At 38.4% G+C, this 25,492-nt stretch overlaps 1 protein-coding gene across 1 annotated transcript in view; it reads left to right on the top strand.

Annotated features, from left to right (window-relative positions):
* Nucleotides 1–24,474, top strand: part of LOC101106919 (plasma membrane ascorbate-dependent reductase CYBRD1) — a 32,719-nt gene extending 8,245 nt beyond the window's left edge. Inside the window, exons 2-4 of the mRNA XM_027964862.2 lie at nucleotides 6,630–6,838; nucleotides 20,007–20,161; nucleotides 20,711–24,474. Of these exons, the coding sequence (XP_027820663.1) occupies nucleotides 6,630–6,838; nucleotides 20,007–20,161; nucleotides 20,711–21,011 (665 nt within the window). The 3' untranslated portion in view covers nucleotides 21,012–24,474. The remainder of the gene's footprint in view (nucleotides 1–6,629; nucleotides 6,839–20,006; nucleotides 20,162–20,710) is intronic.
* The last annotated feature ends 1,018 nt before the right edge of the window (nucleotides 24,475–25,492 follow it).

Below are 25,492 nucleotides of genomic sequence, written 5' to 3'. Positions count from 1 at the left end.
AAATCCAGTCTCTGTCTTCCAGTGACCTCTAGAGTTTTCTGTCTTGACTTAGCATTTCAACTTTTCCCTTAAAAAGTAGAACAATCTTCCCTTTTAAGAAAAAAAGACCAGAAATCTTTGTTATAACTATTTTTTTCCGATAGAAACTTTCTTAAAAATTCAAAACAGGCTTAAAAATGGTTGCAGACTTCAGCTGTACCTTCTTCACATATGATCCTATTTATTTAACAAGCATACATTATTTAAGCACTTACTGTATGCCAGACACTGTGTGAAACAAATGAGTAAGATGTAGTCCTGTCTCCAAGCTGTTCTCATTTGAGTTTGTTAGAGCTGAGCTATGGTTTTCTTTTAGAAAACCTGAGCCCTAAATATTTAGAGCTGTCTAGGACTTGAAGTTCAACTCCTAATTTTAGAGGTCAAATGCCTGACCAGGGTTAAACTTACCACCAGTGATATCAGAGCCAACACTATTCCTAATCTGTCATAATATTGATATGAGCCACAAGAAAATACAGCAAAAATAGAGCAGGTGTTTTTAACAATGCAAAATTTCTGGATATTTGTAAATGTCTAGCCGATTAATTGAATTTTTCTCTCTTCATACACTATTTGGTACCAAGAAGGTACCTTTATGAGGATTTTAGTCACTTCAAAGAGATGCTTCTAGTGCCAAGATGCTAAAACAAATCTTTCAAATCACTCAGATCACTTCCTTCATTCTGATTCTCCAGAGGTTTTCAGTTTCATGACATTCATGCTGTGAGACAGTCTGAGTATACAGGCATGTTTCAGAGCTCAGATTCTCCCTGATAGTTGCTGTAGGAATCTTTTCAGGAAGCATACTTAGAGGGGGTTCTCTGCTTGTCCATTTAAACTTGAGGTCCTTTGGATTGAGTCTTGTACATTCTGAGGTACACAGGGAAATAAGTTATAAATCTTGATAATCCTGTTTGGAACATTCTACCAAGAAGGTCAAAATAATACTTTATTCAAAGAGTTAAGAAAACTATGGTGGGCATACCATATTTAAGCAGAGTTTATAAAGGTCTTCAGATTCCAGGATACTTCACTTTCAATAACTTACTCTTGTCTTATTTTGTGGTTCACTTAAAGCTTATCTAAAGCTATTAAGTGGGTCCAAGGGCAGAATACTTTTTACTGATTTGAAAGGACCATTTGGTGTTATATGAGCTAACCCTTGGGTCAGCAGTTAGATCTGACTGCCTTTCCTGGAGAAGGAAATGGCAACCCACTCCAGTATTCTTGCCTGGAAAATCCCACAGACAAAGGAGCCTGGCAGGCTCTAGTCCATGGGGTCTCAAAGAGTCAGACATGATTGAGCATGCGCTCACAACACTTGGGTCAGCAGCTGAAGTTTTGATTTGTGCATTTTGAAAGAGAATCTGCTCATTTTCTGGGAAATAATAAATGACTGTACTTTATTAAGATTTATATATTCAACACATATTTATTGAATTTCTGCTATGTGCTAGGCTCTGTGAGCTCTGTGCTAAGTGCTGGGATCTGACCATGACCTAGACAGATGTGCTCCTATCTTCGTAAATCACAAGATTTAAACACAGAAGAATGAGAGTCCAATTGCTTTCTACGTATGGGGACATTTCTCTCCCTCCAAGTGCCCTTCTCCCCACATTCACTTTGACAAATCCCACATTTGCATTGTCTGCTATAAGACGGATTTGTGTATGTGGATGGTTTCGTAACGGTATATGGATGGAAAGCTGGTGTCAAACCAGAGATTACACTTGGAGAATATGTATTTCACATAACCCTGAGTTGATTATGCTGCTTAGGAACTGAGAAAATTTCTAATAAGTAAATACAATTCAAGTTACTGCGCTTCCCTCTTCATTGTTGAAAGAATAATTGTACACAGGTCTTCCTCCCTCCCTCCCTTCTTGCCTGCCTGCCTTCCCTCCTTCCTTTTCAAGTTTATCACAACAGCATGTTCCACCGTCAGCCAGCCTGGGTGGGAGGGGGGTTTGGGGGAGAATGGATACGTGTATATGTATGTCTGAGTCCCTTCACTGTTCACCTGAAACCAGCACAGCGTTGTTAATCAGCTATATCCCAATACAAAATAAAAAGTTTAAAGTTAAGAAAAAATTTCAAACGTTTTTTCACATACATGTGTTCATGTTTCCCCTCCTTTTCTTGCCCCAAATGGTTTTGCCATCTCAGGCCTGTAACAGAAAACCCTTGTTTCAGTCACAAGTAGCTGTTTGATAGCATTTCCCCTCCTCATGGGCTTCTGAAAACTTTTTCTTCCTTCTCACTGAACCTCAGGAATGGTGTCTAGGTAAGTGCCAAGCCAGAGAAGCAAGAAATATTTAAATTCCACTCTACAGGCAGTTTTTACTGCTGTTGAAAAAAGCTTCTTATTGAAGAAATGTGGTGGATTTGTTAAGGTTGCCCTTTCTCCTGAAGTCCACTGTATTTGGGTTATTTATGCATTTTAAAAGGCACGTAAACACATGCAAATGCATCAGTTTGGAGTTAGCCTCCATTTATCCAGAGAGCATTTGAAACTTAGTCAGCTACCCTGCAGAACTTCTCTATCACCAGGACAGGTGCTGAGAACTCCGTGTCTCCCTCCTACGAGAGAGCCACTGAGGTTTCCATGAGCTCCCTACTTAGAGGTGAGACTAATTGCCTGTTAGGTTAGCAGGCTTACAGAAATTTTATTCATGAACTCTTTCAACCATACAAAAACTAACATAACAGATCCCCATGTACTCACCATCCATATTTAACAGATGTTAAAAGAGTTTTGCCATCCTAAAAATTTATCAACTAGAACTTAAAGCTGGTAGGAATAATAGATAGTGCAGGTTGATGAGAGGAGAGGTTGGAGGCAGGCACCATAACCTGGGCAAGAGCAGACGCTTTAACCTCTGAGCCACCAGGGAAGCCCCTAAAAGAGGATAGAAAATTCTAGAACTAGACCCAAGGACTAGAGAAAACAAAAACATAATTATCTGGGCCCACTTGGATCAGAGGTAAGTACCTCTCCTGCTTCACAGTAATAGGACAGTATGTTTTACTGATAACCCCAAACCGTCAATAAAAGATTAGATTGTGTTCCATTCATGCTATTGCTAGAGAAGGAGAGCTAGTGGGCAACCAACTAGAAAAACATTTGAGTAAATGTGAAAAGTTTAAAAATCAAGTTTTGACACTCAAAGAGGGTAGACTCAGTTTTGTGAAAAATTTGACCCATTTTTCTGGGGTTCTTGCAGTATTGAGAAGTGAAAGTTCTTTACTGGGAACATAGTTGTCTTTGAATTTTGGACATTTTTAAGGTACTTTTGTTCAAGAACCACATACATGCAGAAACGTACCTAAATCATAAGGGACGTGTTTTCATCACATGAGCACACACATGCTAGCATCATGAAACAACATTCCAGGCACCCCAGAATCCCCCCGGTAACCCTTGAGCTCACCTCAGCCTTGAGAACTATTCCTGATTTCAAACATCTGAGCTTAGTTTTGATTTTGGAAATTTTGGGTATAATATGACCCAGATTAGGGAGGAAAAGCTGTCGTGATTCATGGCTCATAATTTGCTTTTCACGGAAACGTCCTGAGTGTTTTCTGTATGCATGTGGATGCATCCATTCAAGTCTTGCAGTCTAAATGTCCTTCCTGGGTGATGCCTGGAGGATATGATGATGGTGATAACAATGATATTAATTTAAAAACACAATGATATTGAGCAAACTACACACCTCTCTGTGCCTCCACTTCCTCCTCTGTGTAGTGGTAATAGTAACTATGCCTTCCTCACAGAGTTGAGTTGATCATTATAATGTAAACAAGTAAAGCACTTAAAGTATGGTGCCTACTACCTTGCAAGGGCTCAGGGTCTTGTGTGTGTGAGTGTGTGTGTGTGTGTGTGAGTGTGTGTGTGTGTGTGTGTGTGTGTTGTCATATTTCTGCCCTGAAAGACATTGAAGTAGAGATGACAAAGGATGTTGAACTAGCTTTTATTTTTTTAATTTAAAAAAAATTTTTTTTGGCCATGCCATACAGCTTGTGGGATCTCAGTTCCCTGACCAAAGATTGAACCTGGGCCACAACAGTGAAAGCCTGGAGTCCTAACCACTAGGCCACCAGGGAACTTCCTAAACTAGCTTTTAGAAGCATACCTTTTGGGAATTCCCTGGTGGACCAGTGGCCAGGACTTGGTGCTTTCACTGTCAGGCCTGGGTTCAATCCCTGGTTGGGGAACTACGATCCTGGAAGCTACAGGGCAAAGCACCTCCTAAACATATACCTTAAGGTATTGTATTAAATGGTTTGAAAAAATTTATTGACTGCAGAAATAATTACCTGCAAAGTTTCTATCTCCTCAAGGAAATATTGATATAATCAATAAACATTTATAAGATAGCCATATATGCACTAAAATGAGTATGTAGTCAACCTTCAGAATTTGGATTAGATAAAAGGAGTCTGTCCTAACTGTGATGCCTGCCTCTCAAGTGTTAGAACGGAACCGAAGAATAGGAAGATTGACATCTTGTGCTGAGAGCTTTAAAGTGGCTGAATTCACATCTATTAATATCTTTGTAGGTTTTTTGTGTTTCTGCCTGAAAATGGACAAGATAATCTTTTACATTTTATGATCCAATTAAGTTTCTTATACTCAAAATATAAATGTCTTTGAAGGGAAAAGGCAGCAGCGTCTGCTGCTGCTTCTTTTCTGGAATTAAGAAATTTGTGTGACCCATTGCTAATATAATGGAACCCATTTTCCAAGAGAGTATTCTTTAAACTTTGCAACCTGCCATACATTTCCAGATATTTAAATTTTCCCTGGAATGAACATAAGGAGTGGGATGAGGGTAGGTTGGGGCAGGATATTGCCTTCTGAACAAAATTAATTGCATGCTGGATAGGGTGGCCATATAATCTATTGATTAAGCCAGGACATTAAGAAAAAGCTTTTCAAGAAACTTTTTGCTGAAGTTTACATGCAGAAAAGCATATGTATAAATGTATAGCTTAATGCATCTTCCTTAAGTGATTGATTACCTGTGTAACCAGCACGAAGGTTGAAAATCAGATTATTAGCGGGAGCCCAGAAATCCCTTGTGCATTCCTTTCCAGTTGCTATACCCCTTCTTCACAAGAGCAGCCACTCTCTTGACTCTTCAGTTTTTTAAATGTATCTGGCAATTAATTAATTAGGTTTTGACCACCTGGGGTCTTAGTTCCCTGACCAGGAATCAAACCCATGTCCCTTGCATTGGAAGTATGAAGTCTTAACCACTAAATTGCCAGAGAAGTTCCTGTCTTGATTTTTCTTATTGCAAAGATGAGTATTGCCTATTTTTACATTTCATATCAATTGAATCATACAGTGTATATTTGTTTATGTCTAGTTTCTTGACATTGACATTATAGATTGATCCATATAATTGGGTGAAGTTCTAGTTTTAAATCATTCATGCCATGGTATGGATATATCACAATTTATTCATTCTCTTAATGATGAACATTAGGGAATTTCCCAGGTTTTGGCCACAACAAATAGTGCTATAATACTACTCTTAATACATGTCTTTTGATGAACATATGTATATATTTCTCTGGGGCATATGTCCAGGAGTAGAATTAATAGAGCATAATGGCTCAGTGGTAAAGAATCCACCTGTCAATGCAGGAGACATGGGTTTGATCCCTAGGTTGGGAAGATTCCTGGAGAAAGAAACGGCAACCTACTCCAGTATTGTTGCCTGAGAAATCCCATGGACAGGGGAGCCTGGTGGGCTACCGTCCATGGGGTTGCAAAAGAGTTAGACATGACTTAGCAACTAAATAACAACAAAAGGTATGCATAAGTTTAGCTTAAGTAGATACTGCTAGTTTTCCCAAGTGTTTGTTCTCGTTTAAACTCTCAGCAGCAGAGCCTGAGAGATTTTGCTGTTTCATAGCCTCTCTGGTACTCAGTATTTTCTGTGTTTAGCCATTCAGACGTGTGATAGAGGTATTCTCATTTCTCTGTTGATATCTTTATTATGTTTACTAGTCACTTGGATATACTCTTTTATGAAATGCTTAGATATACTCTTTCATCTGTTTAAATCTTTGCACTTATTTTTTCTGTTCTTTAGCCTGTCTTTTTCTTGTCAAATTAAGGCACTTATATGAAGAAACCAGACCATAAGATTAAGAATTTAGTTTCGGACATGTTGAGTTTGAGATATTTGAGAGGCATCTATGTGGCGATGTCAAGAAGCCATTGGAATATGTCGGTCTAGAGTTCAGAAGCAAGTTCTGGGCTGGAGATGAGAATTTTGGAGTCCCGACCACGGAGGTAGCATTTTAGTGAGAGGCGGAATGAGATCACCCACAGAGAGAGGAAAAAATCCTGAGACTGAGCCTGAGAGGCATCAAGGTTCATTCATAAGCTGGGAGTAAAGAAGATGCCAGCAAAGAGTTCAAGAAGGAACGACTGAGAGGCAGGGAAGAGAGGAGAAGCAGAAGTTAACAGAAAAGGGTTTCATAGAAGGAGTGTTCACTGCGTCAAAATGTTCATCTCGTGTTGGTTAAAAGAACAGCAACACGACATTCTGTCTCCTTTCTTCTCTCTTCAGCCATCATTGTATACAGACTGCCATGGACCTGGAAATGCAGCAAGCTCCTGATGAAATCCATCCATGCGGGGCTAAACACTGTTGCTGCCATTCTTGCAATTATCTCTCTGGTGGCTGTTTTTGATTTCCACAATGCCAAGAAGATCCCCAATATGTACAGTCTGCACAGCTGGGTTGGACTGACAGCTGTCATTCTCTACATCTTACAGGTCAGTATCTCAGTGCATTTCTAAACAAGATACAAAAAGTAAAACAATTCAGATACTGTCAATGTTTTCTGTTCATTCATAGTTTCTTGGAAATCATTTCATTTCCACTCGTCATCATTCAGTTTATTTCCATTATAAGTATTTTCCCTTGAGGGGGTACCAGAATTCAGTTAGGAGCATGAGTGTGAGGTTTTAAATATGGACATATGTATGTTGAGAAAGTGCCATCTCATCATTTCTAGGCTGCCATTGTTTGCACTTTAAATTCCATGTGCTGGGTGAACTAGCACAGGCAAGAGCTCTATATTTCTTTCCTACATTCCCTGTCATTTCTATTTTCCAAGTTTATGAGTAAAGAGATGAATTTTGATTTGGAAGGCTCAGTGATTGTTTTATTTTCATTTCACTTATTAAATGTCTTTATTTATTAAAAACACATACTCTTGAGAGCACTATTTTTAAGCATGTTAATGGAGTGAGATAGGAATTTGGCTGTTCAAGGTCACAAAAGTAAAGGTTAATTTTTAAAGTTTTTGGTGTTAACCATTTTGTCGAGAAATCTTTGTAAACTATGTCAATTCATTTCCCTTCCTTAGTACATATATCCAACTCCTGATTGGGACATCATTGTGAACTTACTTTTCTGTGGATATAGGAGAAGAAACGGGAGTCACTTTGTAAAACCTCAAGGCATATCTTAGAATATATGAATGTATGGCCTCTTTAAATAGGGATCTTGTAGGCTGCAGTCTATGGGGTCGCTAAGAGTCAGACACGACTGAGCAGCTTCACTTTCATGCATTGGAGAAGGAAGTGGCAACCCACTCCAGTGTTCTTGCCTGAAGAGTCCCAGGGATGGGTAAACCTAGTGGGCTGCCATCTATGGGGTCGCACAAAGTCGGACACGACTGAAGCGACTTAGCAGCAGCAGCAGAAGACATTTATTTGTCATTTTTCTTCTTCTTAAAGTAAGGATTTTAAAGCCTTAAGTCTTCTTTAATTTTAACTAAATAGAAGTTGATAGCTACATGGACACTATTAATTATTTAATTTGGATTAGCATACCAGGAGATAAGAATCAGGGGATTGAAAGTGCCAGACAAGAGGGAGCACAGGGAAAATCCTGTATCAAACATGATCTTCCTGATCCCATACTGGATGGCCGAGCTGAGCCCAGATCTCCTGCCCTCAAAGTTGATTTTCCCTCAGTGTTCTCATCTGGGAGACAGTGTCCGCCTCTGCTGCAGCCAGTGGGCCCTTTCCCTTCAGAGTAGGATGGTACGAGCAGGGGACATCCCCCAGTTCTTTGGGTGTCTCCTTGGCCTACTCGCATCTTTTGGGGACTTTCTCAGCTCGCTGTTCTCCTTTCAGCTATTTGTTTCCCTCACTTTGCCTCACCTCCTGTGGGCCACACCAGAACGCAGTAAAGGAGAACCAGAGCGTATTCTGCAGATAACACTCTGTGCATTTAGCGGATAGCATTCTGCTCACCTCCTGTAATCCCTTAAGTGAGATAACCTTTACGGTCACTGAGGAAGAACAGGCGGCAGAGCTAGGACTCAGGTCCTGGTCTTGCCGATCCTGAGCCCTCCCCACTTGGTCCTGCTGCCTCCGCAACATCCCCATCATCCCTCACCTGTGAGCATCCTCAGTGGAGAGCCGTGTCTCTGAGGAGCCGAATGGAAACCACCCACCCCATTCCCTGTAGCTTCCCTGGGAGAGGGTTCTGTGGTTCTGAGTACAAAGTTAAAATGGATTAGATGAAATGCCTTTACTAAGTTAGTTATATGCCAAAGCATTCTCTGAGCACTTGCAAAGATGTATCAGAATGTTAATGCTGATGATCTCTAGGTGGCTGGATTCTAGTTGATTATTTTTCTTTTCACTTTCTGTATCTTCTAAATATACATGCATTTCTTGTGTAACAATAAAAAGCTTTTAAAATGAAAACAAAGTTTCTTACACTAGATCTTTTAAGCTGGAATTTCTGAAAACCAATTCTATGCTGTGCTCTATATCTTAATATGTAAGATTAAGAAATATATATTGGAGAAGGCAATGGCAACCCACTCCAGTATTCTTGCCTAGAGAATCCCAGGGATGGGGGAGCCTGGTGGGCTGCCATCTATGGGGTCGCACAGAGCCGGACATGACTAAAGTGACTTAGCAGCAGCAGCAGCAAGAAATATATAGGAATTAGCAAAAAAGAGAATATTTATTCTAAAACTTTGGGGTCTTAGATAAAATGGTTCTCAGAGGAATATAGGCTTAAATGTGTTTATTTATTGGAAAGGAAAACTTAAAATATATAAATGAAGTATTCACTTAAGAAAATAAAAGATTGATTATATCTCAGTAAAACAAGAAGGAAAAAAAAGAAAATTAAAAAAGGACAGCAAGATATACAAGGAGTAGTAAAGACTCCCTCCCTCCCATCCAAAAAAAGTCTGTGAACATTGTATTATTTTCTGTTGTTGCCATAACAGTTTACCACAAACGTGGGGCCTTAAAACAACACAAATATATTACCTCACAGTTTCTATACATCAGAAATCCATGTTGGCTTGGCTGGTTTCTCTGCTCAGGGTCTCACAAGGCCAAAGTCAAGGTGTTAGCTGGCCTGGGCTTTTATAGAAAGACTCTAGGGTAGAATCAACTTGCAAAATAGTTCAGATTGCTGACAGAATCTAGTTCCTTGTGCTTGTAAGCCTGAGGTCCCAGTCTCTCGCTGGCTATTAGCTCAGGGTTGTTCTTAGCTTCTCACTCTGTTCCTTGCACATGGCCCCCCTCCATCAAACTGGCTTGGAATCTCTCTGACTTCTCCCTCTTTCTCCTCTTCATCTCTTCTTCCTCCAGCCAAAGTTCTCTGCTTTTGAAAGGGTTTATGTGTTTGGGCTGCCCATATAATCCAGGGTTTTCCCCCAATCAGAAGCATCTATAACCTTAATTACATCAGGAAAGTGTCTTTTGCTGTGTAGCATAATGTATTCACAGCTTGCAGAGATTTAAGTTGTAGACATCTTTGGGAAAGGGCATGATTTAGCCTATCAGAACCATAAATTTTAAAAAAATAGAATAAATTATAGATAAAATGAAAAGCTGGTTCTTTAAAACAAGTAGAATAAAATAAATGTGCATGCGTGCAAATTGCTTCAGTTGTGTCCAGCTCTTCGTGACTATGGACTATAGCCCACCAGGCTTCTCTGTCCATCGTGTTCTCCAGGCAAGAATACTGGAGTGGGTTGCCATGTCCTCCTCCAGGGGATCTTCCCAACCCAGGGACTGAACCCATATCTCTATGTCTACTGCATTGGTAGGTGTGTTCTTTACCACTAGCACCACCTGGGAAGCCCAGGATAAAAATAGATAAACCACTGCAAATCTGACTGAGAAAAAGCATAATATACACACCGTTCAGGATTTAAAAAATATAATCACAGATACAAATAATATTTTAAAATTAGGACAGTTTATTAAATTTTAATAATATGGTAATATTTTTAAAATCTTAAAGAAAAAATGATTATTTTCTTGCCACGTATAAACTAACAGTTTGACCCAAGAGGAATTAGAAAACCTAAGCAGACCAATAACATTATAAGCAATTGGTAAGGTCATTTGAAATCTATCATTTAAAAAAGACATTAGTTCCAGATTGTTTTATACTTTGACCTACAAGGAACTAATACTTTAAACCAATCCAGTGCACTGGGAGGAAACAAGCTCCTCTTTGACGTGGCCCCATTGTGTACTACATACTTCATATCTAAGGAGGCAGCTTTAGTAATAAATACCTTTACCAACATCTAACAGCAAACATAAGCTTAAACTCTGAAATACTGAAGACATTTCCATTAAATAAATAAAACAGATGTTTGCAACCTTTGTGTTCAATTTCATTTTAGAGGTTTTAGCTAATGTACAGCTAATGAAAAAAATACAGTAATAGAAAATGTGTGACCTTCTTCCTTGTTTTCAGATCATATGACTATCTAGAAATCCAAGAGATGACTAAATTATGAAAGAATTTGGAAATGTATCTGGATAAAAGATAGCCAACAGAATCCAATAACTTCCCTATACTAGGAATATAGGAAGTAAAATCCTGTAAATCTTACAGTGCAGTACTATAAAATTTTACCAAAAAACAGAAAATATGGTATGAAGAGAGGAATACCATGCTACTGAGAGAAAAATTAATATAGAAACATTCTTCCCTGTTCAACTGTATTTTTATTTATTATAATTTTAAACCCAATGGGAGTTTTAAACTTTATGCAAAAGAATAAGTACCCAAGGATAACCAAGAAAATTTTGAAGAAGTGCAGGTAGACCAGCTTTATTCAAAACAAGGTATTCCCACAGGAATAAACAAAATATATTCATGGCGAGAACACAAAGGACAGACAGTATATATAATAACTTTTTCTATGACATTATAGTATTTTAATTTACCAGGGAAAGAATGCTTATTTAATCAATGTTATCATCATAACTGGCTGCCCATTTGAAGGAAACCAAACAAAAGACTATGTACATCACATAAAAGAAAAAAAAGATTCTAGATACAATAGATTAAAGATATGGATATTAAAAAAATCCAAAATCAAAAGAGAAAAAATTAAAAAGCATGTAATCTGTATAATACTGAGGTAGGGGAGGCTATAAGGTTGACAAGAAATCTAGAAGGAAAAGAAAGACTATGGCTACATAAATTTTTTTTTAATTATTTTCATCTCTTAGTATCTTTGGGGGATTGGTTCCAGGACCCTCTCAGATACCAAATTCCAAAGATGCTCAAGCTTCTTGTATAAATTGGTGTGGTATTTGCATATAGGACTTCCCTGGTGGCTCAGATGGTAAAGAATCAGCCTGCAATGAGGAAGACCTGGGTTCGATCCCTAGGTTGAGAAGATCCCTTGCAGGAGGGCATGGCAACCCACTCCAGTATTCTTGCCTGGAGAATCCCCATGGACAGAGGAGCCTGGCGGGCTACAGTCCATGGAGTTGCAAAGAGTCAGACTCGACTGACTGACTAAGCACCCATTTGCGTATAACCTATATGCATTCTCCCATATACTTTAAATCATCTGTAGATTACTTATAATACCTAATACAATGTAAATGCTATGTGAATACAGTGTAAATCCTATATAAATACTTCCTGGTCTATGGCAAATTCAAGCTTTGCTTTTTGGAACTTTCTGCAGTTATTTTTCTGAACATTTTTTTAATCTGTGGTTGGTGGAATTTATGGATTCTGAACCTGGGGCTATAGAGGATGGACTGTATATGTGACCAAAGATGATAAAGTTGGCCAGAACTGCTCAAGGAGATATGGAGAATAATCTTGTCATGTGTTAAGGGTTAATGTGTTTAATATACAAAACAACTCCTAAAAATGAATAATTAAAAAGTCAACCTAACAGAACTCTGAACAAAAGATTTGAACAGACAGTTCAGATAAGAAGGAATTAAATCACCAATGAGCATATGAGAAAATGTCCAACCTCACTAAGAAATTAGGGAAATGTAAGTTAAAATAATAAAATATCATTGTCCCCCCATGAAATAGAACAATAATGATATCCATTGCTGGCATAGAGATGAGGTAAGGGTGGTCTCCAACACTGCTCATGGAAAAGTGAATTGCCACCAAATTAGGGAAGTAGTTTGTCAATATCTATTATTTTAAAAAATATATATATACTTACTCTTACACAACATTGTAACATATATGTATGTTATGTGTTAGCAGCTCAGTCGTGCCTGACTCTTTGCAACCCCATGGACTGCAATACACCAGGTTCCTCTGTCCATGAGATTTTCCAGGCAAGGATACTGGAGTGGGTTGCCATTTCCTTCTCCAGGGGATCTTCCCAACCTAGGGATCGAACCCAGGCCTCCTGCACTGCAGGCAAATTCTTTACCGACTGAGCTACAAGGGAAGCCCTGTAAAATATATACTTACTCTTCAACCTAGCAGTCCCACATTTGGGGAGATCAGAAATAAAAAGCTGTCACAAAAGGAACTCTCAGAAGGATTTTTAGTGCAGCAGTGCTTGCAGGAAATGGGAAGCAAACTAAATGACCATCAGTAAGAACTTGTGGCAGATCTGTTGAATATGACACAGCTATTACAAAGAAGGTAGTTCTGTCTACTGTGTGTTACGTGTGCATGCTCAGTTGTATCTCTTTGTGACCCCATGGACTGACTGTAGCCTGCTAGGCTCCTCTGTCCATGGGATTCTCCAGGCAAGAATACTGGGGTGGGTTGCCATTTCCTTCTCCAGAGGATCTTCCTGACCCTGGGATTAAACCCGGCATCTCTTGCATCTCCTATATGTTCTTCAATGTAAAAAAAATACTGAAGAATAATGTGTATAGTAAAGTGTCATTTGAGAAGGGGGGAGGAAAGAAAGGGAAAAAAGCATTTTATGTGTAGATGGGTAAAGAAAGTTATGGGAGAATATACCAGAATACCACTGTGGGGTTGTTGGGGAATTCTTTGTTCTGGGGGAGGGTATTAAATTTTTAAATGCATCTTGTTTTTCTTGCTTGAACTTGTGGCTCTTTTGTCTTAAAATATAAGTAAATCACATGTCACAAAAGATCATATATACACAATTTTTAAAACTAAATAAGCAGACAGTGTCCCCTCAAATCAGGTTGTGAACATTCATGTCATGTGTGGTAACTTCTGGTTGTTTGTTTAGGAACCAGATGAACCATTTCCTTCCTATTCCTTTTCTGGGACAGATGACTACATTCCAACTGTATTCGGTTATTGCATCCAAGCTGTTTTTAAGTTACTTGCATTGCTTCCCTGAAGAAGTGACAGAAGAGATCACCCAACTGTTCTCAGGAAGAAATTAAACGAAAGAATATTTCCTATCCCCATGGAAAGAAACCAATTCTAAGCTTGCTTTCTTCACTTTTGATAGGAGCTAAGCCTCTTTCTTAGGCTTCCCTGGTGGCTCAGACGGTAAAGCGTCTGTCTGCAATGCAGGAGACCTGGGTTAGATGCCTGGGGTTGGGAAGACCCCCTGGAGAAGGAAATGGCAGCCCACTCCAGAACTCTTGCCTGGAAAATCCCATGGACAGAGGAGCCTAGTAGGCTACAGTCCATGGGGTTGCAAAGAGTCTGATGCGACTTCACTTTCAAGCCTTTCTGATTAAGATTTACAAAGATTCCTCCCTATTCTTAGTTGTAAAAATTCATGAACCATGAAAACATGCTTTGACAGAGATGTGCCTCTGTTAGATTAAGTTAGAAGTAAAAAGGAAAACTATTTTCTCCGTGAATCAGGATGAACTCTCTGTAAATGGAGCTTCTCTGAGCTGCCACTTGTAGGTGGAGAACAGGAAGTCCCACCCTCTTGGAGCAGCTACAGCAGCCTGCTTGCTGCTCACTTGCACAGCTGCCAACTGTTGTGCACTTCAATTGCAAAGTATAATTGTGTGCAGGCCATTCATCCGAGTTTGTGAGGTCAGTTTGCATTCTTCCCAAGGCCAACTCGGGAAACAAACCTACCACAGAGTATGAAGAGCATGGGAGAGATTGTCAAGAGATTACCTTAGCGATCTTGAACTTTGGTTTAACCACTTTACAAAGTCAAGATTTACTGGCCAAATGAAGCCAGGGTCCAGGCTGTTTCAATAAATGAAAGGAGCAAAGAAAGGGAACTAGCAACAAAGCAATACAACCAAAACAAGCTGAAAAGTCTTCATGCTTCCTGTGTTTGTCTATGAATTGCAAAGCATTTCAAGTTGTAGGCATTTTTTTCTACTTGTGACATCTAGCCTCTAGGGGATTTAAAAAAAAAAAGCCAGTGTGTATATGTGTGTGTGTAGAAGTTATGAATCATAACAAAATTAACTCATAATTCCACCATCCACCTTAATTTAGAAAACATAGAACCCCTCTCCCCCACCCCCAACTTGATCCCACATCTTTCTATCTATCCCAACTCCTACAGGTAACCATTCTCCAGAAGGTTTTTCTCATTCCTGTTTTTCTTTGTAATTTTACCACATGCTGTAAATTCCCAAACAATATGTTGTTTCATGTGTATTTTTTATTTTTTTGAGAAACAGTATCATAAGTGTTCGATTACAATTTTTTTCATTCTGTCGATTCAACTGTATTGATTCCTCTAGCTGTAGTTTAATCATTTCTACTTTTGTATCTGCTGCATAAATAGGCCCCACATTTACTTATCTATTCTCCTGCTATTACACTTTTAGATGATTTTGAGTTTTCTTCTGTTTCTGACAATGCTGAATTGAACATTCACATACACATCTCTTGGCCCTCATATGCAAACGTTTCTCAGGCCGTATTCTTACATTAGCAGTGGTATACTCAGTCTAAAATAGTATCAACTTGTTTTCCAAAGTGTTTCCAATTTTGTGGCTGTTAGCTGCAAATAAGAGTTCACATATGGCACATTGTTGCCAACCTGCATCCTCTTCAAACTTTTTAAGTATTGCCAAAGTGGTTGATATAAAATTATGTCTTGTGATTTTCTTGTTTATTTCACTGCTTACTCATGGTTCACCTCTAAAAAAAGATACCTGTTTGTGTCTTTTGTGCATTTAAACAATGAGTTTGTTTTCCTTTTTCTTAAAGATTTGTAGGCATTCTGTGTCAAATTCCTTTTCATTTGTATGTATTATATAATTCTTCAAGCATTGAGGCTTGTGTTTTCTCTTTTCTTAGCATTTTTTGATGAATAGAACTTCTTAATTTTAATGAAACAAATTGATCATCTTTTCCTTTAAGGTTATCATATTTTGTTTTGTTTTGATGATTTGTTTATGAAATCCTTCTGTACTCTGAGGTCAAAACAAATCATTTCTTATGTTCTATTCCAGACCTCCTAAATCAGAAACTAACGATGGAGGGTGGGGGAGGGGGAAGGTGGGTGGGCCCAGCAATATGTGCTTTCATAGTCCCTGCAAGTGACTCAGATACACACTAATATTCGAGAACAGTTGGTCGAAGACAAAAACGTATGAATAGCCAAGAGGTTACATTATAATAATATTATTGGAAATACTAATTTCTTTTATGTTTTCTATTAAGAATATTAAAGTTTTGTCTTTGATATGACATACTTAATTCATCTAGAATTAATTTAGTTCATGATGTGATATTGTTACTAACTTCATTTTTTCTCCATATTGATAAACTTTCCCCAGCACCATTTATTGAATTGTCCCTATCTTTGCCATTTATCTGCACTGCCAGTTTTGTCTCTTTTTCTCTGCATCCAAGCCAGTGGAATTGAAGAGTGTAGAAGTATTAAAGTATATTTTTGTTGTCATTTAGTCATTAAGTTGGGTCCAACTCTTTTGCGACCCTATGGACTGTAGTCCATGGGATTTTCCAGGTAAAATTACTGGCGTGGATTTCCTTCTCCTTCTCCAGGGGATCTTCCTGATCCAGGGATCAAACTCACATCTCCTACATTGGCAGGCAGACTCTTTACAACTGAGCTGCCAGGGAAGCCTGTTGAAGCACATAGAAGTATATAGAATTATTTACAGGGTATAAAATAGAGGTAGAGACAAGAATCTTTGAACTGTTCTTTTTTTGAAACTTTTTTCACTCTGCAGTACAGATGCTTCACATTTTCTCTTATTCCAGTTTGTGAATTGGTTTTGTTTTTCTTTTGAAATCATGAAAGTGAAAGTCGCTCAGTCATGTCTGAGTCTTAGCGACCCCATGGACTATACAGTCTATGGAATTCTCCAGGCCAGAATGCTGGAGTGGGTAGTGGTTCCTTTCTGCAGGGGATCTTCCCAACCCAGGGTTTGAACCCAGGTCTCCCACATTGCAGGCAGATTCTTTACCATCTGAGCCACCAGGGAAGACCTGAAATCATGAATGGATGTAGAATTTTATGGGATATTTTTTGTGTATGTTGAGATGTGATTTTAGTTTTTCCTCTTTAATCTGTTAATATAGTCAATTACATCAATAGATCTTCTAATATTAAACTTGAGCAAATTGAAACATTTTTAATTGTTTCAAGATTCTCTTTTGCTCTCTGAAATATTCAGATTCTTACCTCTTATTGTTTTATCTGTGTACTAACTAGACTTCTCAGAAATGTCACATCACAACTTTATAACTTCTGTTTAACAGGAGAAAATGTGGTCCCTGACTTTTTCCTTGCCTATATCCAGAGAGCTGGTAGTATTTATGAACACAGGACTTGGAATCCGGAAGACCTCAGTTTGAATCAGTTTCATTCATTTTTAATTTGTGACCTTTGGACTTGCTATTGAATTTTTCTGGGCTTAGTTTGCTTACTTAGAAATTAAGGCTTTCATACAACCTTCACAACATCGTAGGAACCAAGGACAAATAATGCATCAAAAGGCTCAGCCTAGGGCTTTGCATATTAGAATGACAGAAGTCAACTGTTATTTTAACTGGAAGCTTCGTGGTAGGCTCCTTTACAACCTGAAGATGGCATTTTCCATTTCAGCTATAGATCATTAACACCTCCATGGTTGAGAATATCATTTTATGTCATTGACATTTTATTCATGACTTACCCATGGAAATAAATTTTTTCTATATTCCTATTCTCCTGCCTCCTCTGAGAGTCCTAAGATTCTTCTTGCTTTGAATGATTCTTCCTGTTTTCTCTTATTTCTTTCAGGGTTTATCTTGTGTGTCTCTTATAATCCCATAAAGCTCAATGATACAAGTAGATGGGACATCAGAAATTTGCTTACAGGACCCCATTTAACTCTGTTGAAAAACACTTATCCATTTTTCAACAGAATTAAATACCTATTATGCATTGTACACCTGTCTAGCTTGTGGGGGAAACATTGTTCCACAAGACAAGCATGGGCCCAAAGAGACATGCTTAGAAATCAAAGGAAATAAAGAATGATTAATATAAACTATAAATCTTTATGTTAATTTGCATAGTTTGGAACACTTAATAAAAGATAAGCATCCTATAATTTTTTTTCCTTTCTTTTTAAAAATAACTTGATGTTGAAAAAAATGTTTTCATAGCAAAAGTAAGACTTAGGAGAGTGAAATCACCCTGGAGTCCTGTAAGTCTGATGTCCCATCTACTTAGATCACTGAGCTTTATGGGATTATAAGAGACACACAAGATAAATCCTGAGAGATATAAGAGAAAACAGTAATAATCATTCAAAACAATAAGAATCCTAGGAATTTCAGAAGAGGCAGGAGAATAGGAATATGGAAAAATACATATTTCCATGGATTAGTCACAGCAAAGATAGTGTGACTTACTCATAGAAATATATTTGTTCTAAATCCTTGGCAGTCACTCACCTGAGCCCCATTTTTGTATAGAAAGTACAACCTATACATTAGGATGCTTGCCGTTTGATATCAATACTAAAAGAATCAATCACTAAAGAGCACTGAAGGACGATTAGGAACACTCTGAACCACCAAGGAGGGCTCTCTGCATTTCTAATATATTCAGGCATTTGTGATGTTAATGAAAAATAAAATATGCAAACCAGCCTATAACATGCATCTTCAGTTACTTTCCATTCATTACTATTGCCTTTATGCTGATTCTAAATGTGTTTTAGGGCATCAAACCCCTTCTATTTTCATTCCTCTCTATCCCCCTTTGATCTCAGTCAGGCAAAATGAACAGTGATGCTAGTGTTTCTTCTCATTCTCCTCTCTTCTCATGGTTGTTTTGTTAGGGTGGTAGATCCCAAAGAGATACTGAAAAACAAAATACCCCTCTAAACTCAGTGGTCATTAAGTCAGCTTTATTTTCTGGAGAAGTGATTCCTTAATGGGCAGGAGTGTGGGACAACAAAACAGTCAAAGCATTACAGACTTCAGTTTCTGTACGAATCTTATTGTCTTCACTGCAGAGAAATATCCCAGTAAGGATTTAATTATTGAGGAGATGGAGAGAATTTTCTGCAGAATTCATTTCTTCCTTGTTAAAAAAAAAAAAATTGTCATGTTTTTTCCACATAGCCTTCTTTAGGTTGTACTGACAAAATGTGTCCTATTGTACTTAGATTTAGTGACCTAAAAATCTTTTACTTCCCTTCCTACTTGGCAATCTTATGGAAACTGATAAGAACAATTGAGTATCAGAATGTTCACTGTAGCCTTATTAATGGCCACAAAAAACTGGAAACAGAAATGTCCGTTAATAAGGAACTGAATAATTTTTTAGTCTTAAAATACTAGCCATTAAAAAGAATCAACTAGATAAACATGAGTTAAGATCTGCAAGATATACTGTTAAGAGAAAAAAGCAATATGCAGAACAAATATGTACAATAAAACCCCACTTACATTTTTAAAAACTCCCTCTTTCTCTCTCTAAAAAATTTTTTGTTGAAATATAGTTGATTTACAATGTTGTGTTAGTTTCAGTATACAGCAAGATGACTCAGTTATATGTAAATATATATGTGTGTGTACACACACACACACACACACACACACACACACACACATGTGCTGTGCTAAGTCACTTCAGTCGTGTCCAACTCTCTGCGACCCTAGGGACTGTAGCCCGCCAGGCTCCTCTGTCCATGGGATTCTCCATGCAAGAATACTGGAGCGAGTTGCCATGCCCTCCTCCAGGGGATCTTCCTGACCCAGGGATCGAACCCACACACCTTACATCTCCTGTATTGGCAAGCGGGTTTTTACCACTAGGGCCACCTGGGGAGACGCGCGTGCGCACGAGCGCACACGCGCACATGCTTTTTAAGATTCTTTCCATTGTAGGTTATTACAAGATATTGACTATAATTCCCTGCGCTGTACAATAGGTCCTTTTTGGTTATCTATCTTATGTATAGTAGGGAGTATGTTTTAATCCCATCCTCTTAATTTATTCCTCCCCACCCTTTAACCTTTGGTAACCATAAGTTTGTTTTCTATGTCTGATTCACTTTCTCTTTAAACACACACACACATATGCTTGTTTAGTCATAGAAATTTTATGAAAAGATGCTTGAGAAAGTCACAGTAGGTGTCACTTTTGAGTGGAACTAGAATGGGGAAACCTGGTTCTAAATGAAATGTTTTCTCCTTGTGCGCATATTGCTTCTCTAACAATAATTTTAAAACAGTTAAAACTTACAGTTGATAACCTCTGAATTTTTTGATGTTTAGCTTCTCCTAGGTTTTTTTGTCTTTCTGCTTCCTTGGGCTCCACTTTCTCTCAGAGCGCTTCTCATGCCCATACACGTTTATTCCGGACTTTTCATCTTTGGAACAGTGATCGCAACTGTACTTATGGGATTGACTGAGAAACTGATTTTTGCCCTGTAAGTTTCATAGTTTTGCTAACTGCAGTTCTTCAGCTACAAAATATTAAATACTGGTTCATTGGACAAATATAAATGTGAGAAAATTTTTTAAATGGTAAAAATAAAAAATTTAAATATTTATTTTAAAAAATCTGTTATACATGTAATACAGCATTAATAATGCTTGAAAGAACAACCAAGCAGTCCAGCAAATTGTACCACTCTTACAAAGCAACGTTTGAAGTTATACATGCCTTTCAATTGTTTTGATATACATGTTTTTATATTAACTGTAATTATGATCTACCTACATTTTTGTATCATCCTTTTTTCGATTTTAAGTGGTACAAATGTTTTAGATGCTATATTATTTTCATACTTTATGAAATTTTTAACAGTTTTGTACTAATCCACTGAGTGAATTATATGAATTTCTTAATATCAAGCTTTATGCTGAATGTACACACGCTGTACCAGTGTGCCTTTTGAGCAAATAAATTCAAGACTGTTTGGCATGTTGCTGTATCACCCTGTTGGTAACTGGATATACTTTCTCTTTGTCTGTAGGAAAAGTCCTTCATACAGTTCATTGCCACCAGAAGGTGTTTTCACAAACACCCTTGGCCTTCTGATTCTGGTGTTTGGGGCTCTCATTTTTTGGATAGTCACCAGACCACAATGGAAACGTCCTAAAGAACCGAATTCTGTCCTTCTTCAGCCAAACGGAGGTGCTCCAGAGGGAGTGGAAAGTTCCATGGCAATGAACTTTGGCAACGTGGACAAATCAGATTCGGAGTTAAACAATGAAGCGGCAGCAAGGAAAAGAAACATCACCCTTGATGAGGCTGGACAGAGATCCACCATGTAAAGTGGGGTAGCAATGTAGCCATATAACTCCAGTTTAAAAAACTAGCTCTCCAGTTTAGCTTCTCCTATTTACCCATGAGATGATTGAGGTCCACAGAGTCAATATTTATTCTAATCAGAAAATAGGGTGTCTTAAAAGTGTTTATATTGACTGAGGCTTATAAACTTGCCCAAATTGAAAGGGAGATGATCAATGTAAATATTAATAACAATAGATATAAATTGTGCTTATATTACCTTTTTCTCGTTGAGGACCAAAGCATTTGGCACAGTGCCTTGCGTAGAACAAATGATCAAAATGTCTCTACAGTTGGTAAATCTGATAAACTGGCAGCTTCCCTGGCCTCTTATCATGTAGTCATTTTCTGTTTATTCTGGGAATCCAGTTATAAAGTTTTGGAATCAGATCATGAATATCTGGGACAGAGTTAATGCCACCCAGGTATCATGACTAGAGCCCAGAAAAAAATGTAGGAAAGGAACTGGCTCCCTTTTCCCCGTAGCTGCCCTTTGCTCCCTCCCTAGCTGGTCCTTAGACTGGCCCTGGAGACCAGGGTTTATTTTCGGGCACTTTGGAGCAGTGACAGGACTATAGGTTGCTGAAGGTCTCCTCTGGTCGGACCTAGAAGTTTTTCCAAATTGACTTAATCCCAAGGCTTCCTTGGGTTTGGTGTACTTTATGATCCAGATTCCAAACCTAATTACGATGAGAATATACCTGAATACATAAGCAGGATAAACTGCTCTACAAACCTCAAAGAGCACTGTCCCCCAAGTTTCTGGTGTTTTTAAACATGGAACTTACTAAGTGCCAGTACTATCCTAAGCACTTTATAAACCTTAGCTCATTCAATCCCCAGATATAACTTTTGCAGTAGGCACCATTAAAATCTTCATTTTACGGATGAGAGATCTGAGAGAGTTTAGTAACCTGCCTGAAGGTCACACAGCTAATGAGTAGTGAAACTGAGACTCCAAAACTGGCATTTTGGCACCTCAGGTCAGTCCATGATTCAGTATGTTGTTGTCTTCATGCATGCATCCTAAGTCGCCCAGTCATGTCTCTGCGACCCCAGTCCCTGCCTAGCTTCTCTGTCCATGGGGTTCTCCAGGCAAGAATCCTGGAGTGGGTTGCCAATTCTTTCTCCAGAGGATCTTTCCAACCCAGGCAGCAAACCCAGATCTTCTGCATTGCAGGTGGATTCTTTACTCTCTGAGCCACTAGCGAAGCCCATGCTAACTTACACCTGTTTTGACCCACCCTTGGATAAGCCTCATTTGGTGGGATGCAGTAGAGTTTTTAAAATTTACCTTCTGGCTCTGTTTACAAGGCAGATTCCTCAAATAAACAAGCAAGAGGGCCTACCCTTACCTGGAGATTCACCATGGGCACCCTGCCACTGCCAACAAGCCGTGGCTTACCTTGATGCTCCTTTGATCTTAAAATTATGTCTTGGTAATGAGGAGAGGTTTAGGCAAGAACATCTGTAGCTTTCAAAGTTCATCAATTATCATTTCAGATTTTCAGAATCTTAGCTGCTAAATAGCTTTGGGTTTGGAGGTAGGAGAGATGAACTTCATGGAGAGATGAACTTCATGGTCTGCCCTTCCCTGGAGGCAAAAGCTAGGGTCCTTCCTGACTGGGTGGAATTCTAGGGGGTATCTTGTGTTTTGTGTTCTCAGTAGTGAATTAAGACTCAGAGATGAGTTTTCATGCATGAGATCTCTGTCTAGGCTCTGGCCTGTCTTAAAACCTACAGTGGTGCCTATGCTGAAACAATGCATTTTATCTGAGGGTTGATTTTTGGTTTCCCTGCAATTTTAAACTGTTTCTACCAAGTAAACTTAACATTTTTGGTGTTTAGCAAATTTCCTTTTCGGGTAACTGGTAATTCTGCCCATGGACTGAGTGCGAGCTACTCTCCATCACATCCCTGAAGTTTAATGATAATCATTCGAGTCGCTTGCCAAAACACTGTTGTCTTCTTCATTCTCTTTCCAAAATTTTGGGAATAGTCATCGGAATCTCCAGTGCCCAGCCCAGTGCCTGGGATATGTATATGCAATATGCACGTACATCCAGTAGAAGTAGAGCCTGCTGCAGTTTGGGTCCTAAGTGGAAGGAGAAATTGAATTGTCACACAGAAACATATTTTGGTAAATGGATGTTTCATTACATAGAGGTGCACAAAATTCCAGGTATTTTGGGGGGCAAGGGGTTAATGACCACCCCAAGATTTGAAGCTGCCATTCCATTTCATACAGGCCAGGAAAGAGGTTATCAGTGAAAAGTTAATTATGGGTTTGGCACTAGACTGTGCTGCCCCATTGAGAAGTATTGGAGCACTCCTCATCTCAGCCCTTAGTTTTATCCTCTTGTGGGCTAATGTGAGGTTCATCTTACAGATATTATAGTAACTTCTTTTCTTTCTTTCTCAACCTTTGTGAAAACAATGCATAGTAAAATATATCTAGAAAACCTTTCTGTTTGAGGTTCTTTTAATGGACCTTTTATTCTAATGATAATTATACCTTTATCTTTCATAAAGCTGGTATTTCCTACCTAAAGCATAGCCCCCCAAAATATCTCATTAAAAAGTCCACAAAAAGAACACGGGAGAAGAAAGCCTTAGGTGTCAGTTCCAAAACAGTGATTGAAATCTTCTCAAATAATTATAGCTTATATCATCTACAGAGATTGTCTGGCTTGCCTTACCCCATAATCTAATTTCAGGGAAAAAAGCTATATTTTAACACGCATCTAAATCAACACTAAAGCCTTTTGTCTCGAAGCATTTATTGAGAAACTCAGACGATTATACTTTTTGAATTAATGTTATCAAAAGTGTACAGATTCCTGTGCTCATTGTGTCAAACTAAATCCACCCTCCAAAGTACCTTCCTCCGTTTCCTTTCCTGGTTTCATTTAAGCTGTGTGGGTTACAAACAGTATCTCAGATTTTATGATCGAATGACAAAGGAGGTAATCGCACTTTTTAAGGAATACTGACAAGTGGTTTTTGTTTCTAAAGGACAAAATAAAGAGGATGTCTTGCTTTTAATTAGGCTCTTTCCCTGCTGAGTTGGAAATTCCAGTGCAAAACTGATTGACCACAACTGCCAAAGTTGAAAGCCTGAAGTAAAGCTTTTTGCTAATTTTATTGCAGCATGATGGAATTTTTATCTTTGTATGTCCTTTTTTAGATAACTCTGACAGAAAACTGTAACTGCTATGTCTTCGGGCTACACATAGTAAAGTATGGAAAAATGAAAACTTCTTTATCCTCTACAAAGTACCTGAAAACTCTAAGTGGAAAATATTTCTCTGTTTAAATCTATCTTTTTAATCTCAATACATTTATGCAAAAATGTTAAATAGCCTGAATATTTTATAATTTTGTAGAAAAATATGCATCTATTTTTTTCTTGTTTTTATATAGTAATAAAAGTTATTTTGGAAGCTATTTGTGTATATTATTTGTGTTGTAGACATTGTTCTGGAAGTCTCTTTCCCAGGTTTTTTTGTTAGTTTTTCAATGGGGAAGAATTTTTTTAAGTTTTGTGAAATGGAATATCAGTAAACAAGGATGTAACAGCCATCAGCAATTTGGGGCATCCAAATGTGAATGAAGTCTCCCAAAGGGAAAAAATACCTGCAATCCAGCACTGCCACCATGCCCCCTATGGTGATTGCCAAGGAGCTGGGTGGGAGTGGGGGGAGTGGGGGAGTGAGAAGTCAAAAAACAGGTACAGATGCTGGCCCAGAGAGCTGAGATGCATATGACAGGAATGACTTTAAAAATCCCAGACTCTTGCTTCTTCCCATACATAGAAGAATGCTAAATTCCTTACCTTGCTATCTGGTTTTCCTTACTTAACAATAATCTTTGATGTTCAAACTGCCAGCCCACTTTGTTACAAACTTGTATGTAGCAGCCTGATTCCCTCCTCCTCGGAGCAGTCTCTCAGGTCTACCTGAGATCCTGTCTCCCAGATTTGAAGTCCTAAGCTTTTCCCACCGAATAAAACACTCTCTGCTTTCAGGTTGTAAACTAATTTTTTAGTTGACAGTTTGTTTATTATTGAAAATGCTGTCAGATTTCTCTAAACTGTGTACTCTGAGTACCATACCTTTATATTGCCAGAAGGATCAGAGACTCTTTCAAAACTGTCATGGTGTTTTCCTCCATATAGCATCTAAGCTGGCACCATACTCTGTAGTATAGAAGGGAACCAAAATTTAGGCAGTCAAAGCAGACAGTGTAAGTTAGAAAAAGACTTCCAGTGGCTAAGACTCCACGCACCCAACGTGGGGGTGCTTGGGTTTAATCCTTGATCAGGGAACTAGATCTCTCATTTCACAACTACAGATCCCGCTTGGCCCTACTAAGACCGCTGGCTCAGTCAAATAAATATTTTAAAAAATAATGAAACTGCTAGTTATTACAGAACTCTGTATTTATAGTAACTTATTCTCAAGAA

Source organism: Ovis aries, chromosome 2, assembly GCF_016772045.2.
Source record: "Ovis aries strain OAR_USU_Benz2616 breed Rambouillet chromosome 2, ARS-UI_Ramb_v3.0, whole genome shotgun sequence".
Lineage (NCBI taxonomy): Eukaryota > Metazoa > Chordata > Mammalia > Artiodactyla > Bovidae > Ovis > Ovis aries.
This window is presented reverse-complemented; position numbering and strand designations above follow the sequence as displayed.